We start from the raw sequence: 6,041 nt of genomic DNA, 5'->3' as shown, positions 1-6,041 counted from the left end.
ACTTGAATTGTGGAAATGGGAAGTAATGATCATGGTGTTGATTTGTGAAGATTGGTTTCTGGTTGGGGTATAAGGTTAGTTGTGTTCTTCATTGAGAGGAACTTTTTGTTGCGAAAATGCGTATTGTATTTCGTGTATGGATTGAGGAATTCAGTGCAGAATTGCATTTGGTTGAGTTTGGTTTTGATTGTTTGGCTGTGTATTTTTGATAAGAAAGTTGATAAAATGACTGGTGCGAAGGTTTTGCCTTATGTGTCAAGTATTTGGATTTGTCTTTTGGTTGGTGCATACATTTGGTTGTTGAAAACACGTGTTGTGAAAGTGCTAGCTATGTCATTTCATGTTAGTACGTTTTTCGATCGAATTCAAGAATCTTTGTTCAATCAGTATGTGATTGAGATGTTGTCTGGGCCACCATTGGTTGGGATTGATCAGCGAGAGCACGAGGAGGAAGAGAAAGTTATGTCTGAAGTACTTGCTGATTTAAAGGCAAGAACACCACGCAAGACTCCTACGGCTTCTACTCCAAGGAGTTCTGCATTTTCGAGGGTTATTTCCGAGAAGGAGAAAGAAAAGGAGGGATGAATCACTATCGATCATCTGCATAGACTGAATCAGAAGAACATTTCTGCTTGGAATATGAAAAGGTTGATGAATATGGTTTGAAAAGGTGTGCTATCTACTTTGGATGAGAAGTTACCGCAGCCAAATTATGAGGATGAATCTGCTGTGCAGATCACTAGTGAAAAAAAGGCTAAAGCTGCAGCTAAGAAGATATTTAACAATGTAGCTAAGCCTGGCTCCAAGTAAGTCATTTTGTTAAATGGACAAGTTTAGTTTCTCTTCCAACTGTTGATGTTAACAACAATTAGTCGTTGCCTTTAAATTCTTATGTTTAAATGCTGAAGTTGAATTCTTTATATAGCTATGCTCACACAATTAGCTGCCGCTTTTCGTGTTAGTAAAATAGAGCAGGATAATGCTAAGTGCTCGTTTAGCAGAAATGTTGAAAGTTGCTTTAAGAATGCAGCTGTTTTTTTTCTTTTTTTCTCCAGCCTTTTCCTTTTAATGTACAAATCCTAGTTAAATTAGGAGTCCTATCTTCGGTAGGAAACTAATTAGTTATTTTAATTTTGGTAGAAATAGATTGTTTCTTTGTCCTATTTTTAGTTGTAATAGCAACTATTTAAGTTGCTAAGTTGATGATCAATTGTAGACACGACTTTAACAAGAAAATAATTTGTCTCTCCGCACATTCTCTTCTTCAAACTCCATCTCTGTTTTAGCGGTTAGGTTTTGAATTGAATTCCTGTTATTTCCCTTTAATGGTTTTAAACCAACAATTGGTATCAAAACTTTAATCTTAAGGGACCTGTGAGTGTGTGCATCAATCTGATCCAGTGGATACCATGAACGAAGAAGCAAATTTTACTTCAATGGCACCACCAACTTTCAATGGAGAAAGTTATCAAATATGGGCAGTTAGAATATGGATATATCAGCAAGCTTTGGATCTATGAAAAGCTGTTGAAGATGAATACGAGATAGCTCCCTTGCCGGACAATCCCACAGTGGCACAGATTAAAACTCACGAGGAGAGGAATACTAGGGAATCAAAGGCAATGGCATGCCTATTTACTTTAGTTTCATCTAATATCCTTACTCGTATCATGTCTCTGCAATCAGGAAAATAGGTATGGGATTATCTCAAGACTGAGTATGAAGAAGATGAAAGGATTTGAGGGATGCAAGTGTTGAATCTGGTACGTGAGTTTGAGCTGCAAAGGATGAAGAAAGTGAAACCATAAAGGAGTACTCTGATAGACTTCTTAATTTAGCAAATCGCATCAGATTGTTGGGTTCCATTTTCAATGATTCAAGGATCATTGAGAAAATCTTAGTAACGGCACCTAAAAGATTTGACGCTACCATAACAACCTTAGAAAATACTAAGGACTTGTCCAAGATCACACTTGCAGAGCTCTTAAGTGCTTTTCAAGCGCAAGGGCAACAACATGTAATGAGACACGGAGGAGCTATCAAAGGTGCCTTACCAACCAAGCATCAAGATGATGGGCGTTCTATGAATAAGAATAAGAATAAGAAGTACCAACCAACTTATGAAGAAGGTGCAGCGCACAACAACAAAAACAAAATAGATGGTTTCAAAGGAAACTACCCTCCTTGTAAGCATTGAGACAAGCTCAGACATGCACCTTTCAAGTGTTGGGAGAGGCCTGGTGCTAAGTGCACTAAGTGCAATAAGCTTGGGTATGAAACAATCATCTAAAAAAAAAAACTCAGCAGCAAGATACAAAGGCTCTAGTTGTTGATGAATAAGAAGAAGATCAACTCTTTGTCGCATTATATTTTACAAGCAGTGTCTTAAGAGAGTCATGGCTTATCGATAGTGGATGCACAAATCTTATGACTTGTGATAAAGATCTTTTTAAAGATTTGAGGCCTACTAAAGTTACAAAAGTTAGAATAGGCCATGGTGGTTATATTCCAGCAAAAGGAATGGGAACCATTACAATTGAAACACAATCGGGAACTAAAATAATTTCTGATGTTCTTTATGTACCCGATTTGAACCAGAACTTGTTAAGTGTTGGTCAGTTACTAGAAAAAGGTTTCAAATTGTATTTTAAAGATAAACACTGCTTGATCAAGGAAGCATCTAGACAAGACATATTTAAAGTTAAAATGAGAGGCAGAAGTTTCTCATTAAATCCATTGGAAGAAGAGCGTGGATTTCACCAGTTGTGTGTGGAGCCACCTCTGCTAAAAGAAGACATTCCACCTGATGATAAAGGATGGCTTTGTCCTGGTTGCGATTGCAAAGTTGACTGCATTGACTTGCTTAATGATCTTCAAGGAACAGACCTTTCCGCCACTGATAGTAGGGAAAAGTATATCCCAAGGTAGCCGTTGCTGCTACATTTGGGGAAAAACAAGATGATATTTCTAGACTTCCATCGAATGACTCAGAGAATGATGACTACAACCCTGAAAATCCTAATGTGAAAAAAATGATTCCAAAGCTGAGGCCAGTTCTGATAAATCTAATTTTTACTCTACATCTAAAGATTTGACAGAAGCCCCTCCTAAAGATGATGGGATCTTGGGGCTATCTTCTGAAGACTCAAAAGATGATGACTTTAATCCTGATCATCCAGATAAGGATGAGTCTGTTAAAATAGAAAGTTCAAGTTCTGATTTTACGTCCGACTCTAAGGATTTTAGTTTAATAGTTGATACTGATAGGTTGGGAGGTGATAAGCAAGGGGTTTTTAGTTTATTAGACAACATTACGCCTACTTCGTCTTCCCAAGAGGAAAAAGCTAAAGTTGGCAAAGGTAAAAGGAATAAGAATGAGTTTTCATATCTTATGCAGTGTTTGATCCCTCTTGTCTTGGCCAAAAGGCATGTAGAGAGGTTGGACTATAAAAAGTTGAACGATGAAACATATGGAAATGAATCTTCTGATTCTAGTGAGAAAGAGTATGAGGGTGGTCCTTCACCCTAGGTGAGAAATTTCAGAAATGCCAAAGGTGATATGGCTTCTCCTAGTTCAACTCGAGCAGATATCAAGTACCAATGTGGGAAACAGAAAAGGAATAGACATACTTCTGATAGTGGACTCTCTGAGAAACTCAAAGTTGGAGGTATGAGCACCTCTAAATCTCATTCAAGTGGTAAAAGAAAGGCATATAGAGAAGTCAACACCAAGATACTCTACAAATCCTTCAAGGAAAATAATTATCCTGACTGTGACGCAAAGAAGAAGTTGGTCAAAGAATTAGGAATAACAGCTTACCAGGTTAATAAATGGTTTGAAAATGCTCGTCATTGCCAGCGTCATTCTTCTCATTAGGACATAATTATGAGTCAGAAAGTGTTCAAAGAATCTCCATCCTCATCGAAGATGATTGGAGAATCGCTTGGAACTGAATCTAAAAGAAACATGAATGATGCTTCCTGCAATGGGGTTGAGAAATTGGAACTGCCAAAGCGATGTTCTAATGGAGAAAAATGGCATGAAGTAGATATGAGTGAAGGAGATGTGTTGATACAAAATACCAGTAGAAAAGAATCTGGTAAACCAGTAGCGGAAGTTGATATGAAGAATCAAGGATCAGATGTCACTCCTTGCAATAGGACTTCTAAGAAGCAAAAGGCAAAGGTTATTGGTTCCGCAAATTCTCAGAATGATAATATGACAGATCAAGGATCAATGATGCTCCCCAAAAGAAGACATCTAAGAAGCAAAAAGTTGTTGCACAATCTACTGCAGAGGCTAAATTCATTGAAGCAACGGCAACAGTAAACCAAGCCCTATGGCTCACAAAGATCATGTGTGATTTACATATGGAATAGAATGATAGTACTGAGTTCTAGTTGACAATCAGACAGCTATTGTAACCTCAAACAGTCCGGTGTTTCATAGGAAGACCAAACATTTCAACATCAAGTTCTATTTCTTGAGAGAAGTGCGGCAAAAAGGGAGAAGTGTTAGGGTTTTGCCCTAATTTTTTTACTATATTTAAGTTTTACTTTTTCTTAGAAGGAAAATAAAAGTTAGCATAATTACTTTTACTTTTCCTAAAAGAAAAATATAATTCTTTTTCATATTTGGCTAACCTCTTTCTTGGAGAAAAGGTTTTGGGCATCTATAAATAGAAGATCCCTCTTCTCATACAATAACACAACAGCATCCACAATGTAGTCTTTAAAGTGTCTTTGTTTAGGGAGAGATTTTCTCTCTAATAATTTTATGTTTTCTTTTATATTAGGTTTTTATATGTAGGCCAATTGACCAAACTATATAATAATCATGATTTTAATATATTTTTCTTTTCGTCTGATTTATCGTCTCAATAGTTTGTAACTAATAGTTTCCGCATGACGCCCTCTCAATTTTGAACCCAACAAGTGGTATCAAAGCTTACGGTTCAATGGTCCAATGGTGTGGTAAGACGAGATTAAACAGGTTCAAAGCGGTTTTAAAATCAAGCTGCAACAATTTGGATGATAGTAAAGATTTTTGTCGAACTACATGTGGAGAACAAGTTTCAACTATATTTTCAACACTCCTGCTGCTGCATCTTTAAAAATAAAAATAAAATATTACTTTTAAACCAATTTTTAACCATGATATTTTAAACCTTATTTTAAACCATGACAAGCAGCAGTTATGAAGATTATATCAAAAATGACGTGCATGCACGTGATATGAAGAGAAGACGGATCAAGTGAAGAAAATCAAGCCAAAAAAAGGAGATTTGTTAGGATTTTTGCCCTGATTTTCTTACTATATTTAAGTTTTACTTTTTCTTAGAAGGAAAATAAAAGTTAGCATAATTACTTTTACTTTTCCTGAAAGAAAAATATAATTCTTTTTCATATTTGGCTAACCTCTTTATTGGAGGAAAGGTTTTGGGCATCTATAAATAGGAGACCCTCTTCTCATACAATAATACAATAGAATCCACAATATAGTCTTTAAAGTGTCTTTGTTTAGGGGGAGATTTTCTCTCTAACAGTTTTATATTTTCTTTTATATTAGGTTTTTATATATAGGCCAATTGGCCAAACTATATAATAATCATTTTTTAATATGTTTTTCTTTTCGTCTGATTTATCGTCTCAATAGTTTGCAACTAATAGCTTCCGCATGACGCCCTCTCAATTTCGAACCCAACTAGAAGTGACTCTAATCTACTGCAAGTCTGAAAACCATCTAGCAAACCTATTCACTAAGCCACTTTCAGTCAGCAAGTTTGAGCTTCTAAGACAAAGAATTAGTGTTTGCATTTCATAAAGCAAGGAGAAATGTTGAAAGTTGTTTTAAGAATGCAGCTGTTTTTTTCTTTTTTCTCCAACCTTTTCCTTTTAACGTACAAATCCTAGTTAAATTAGGAGTCCTATCTTTGATAGGAAACTAATTACTTATTTTAATTTTGGTAGAAATATGTTGTTTCTTTGTCCTATTTTTAGTTGTAATAGCAACTATTTAAGTTGCTAAGTTGATGATAAAT

The 6,041-nt window shown here is 35.8% G+C and overlaps 1 protein-coding gene and 1 pseudogene across 1 annotated transcript; both read left to right on the top strand.

Annotated features, from left to right (window-relative positions):
* The first annotated feature begins 11 nt into the window (after positions 1 to 11).
* Positions 12 to 1,052, top strand: LOC107851688 (mechanosensitive ion channel protein 6-like). The gene has a single exon (XM_047403611.1). It carries the CDS (start codon positions 226 to 228, stop codon positions 583 to 585), a length of 360 nt encoding a protein of 119 aa, XP_047259567.1. The 5' UTR covers positions 12 to 225; the 3' UTR covers positions 586 to 1,052.
* Positions 1,053 to 2,427: 1,375 nt separating this feature from the next.
* Positions 2,428 to 4,380, top strand: LOC124892275 (annotated as a pseudogene).
* The last annotated feature ends 1,661 nt before the right edge of the window (positions 4,381 to 6,041 follow it).

The sequence above is a fragment of the Capsicum annuum genome, unplaced genomic scaffold (assembly GCF_002878395.1).
Source record: "Capsicum annuum cultivar UCD-10X-F1 unplaced genomic scaffold, UCD10Xv1.1 ctg45346, whole genome shotgun sequence".
Taxonomy (NCBI): Eukaryota; Viridiplantae; Streptophyta; class Magnoliopsida; order Solanales; family Solanaceae; genus Capsicum; species Capsicum annuum.
This window is presented reverse-complemented; position numbering and strand designations above follow the sequence as displayed.

What these genes read in the sequence shown, in the direction of transcription:
- LOC107851688 (XM_047403611.1), top strand. Translation starts at nt 226, where the DNA reads ATGACTGGTGCGAAGGTTTTGCCTTATGTGTCAAGTATTTGGATTTGT.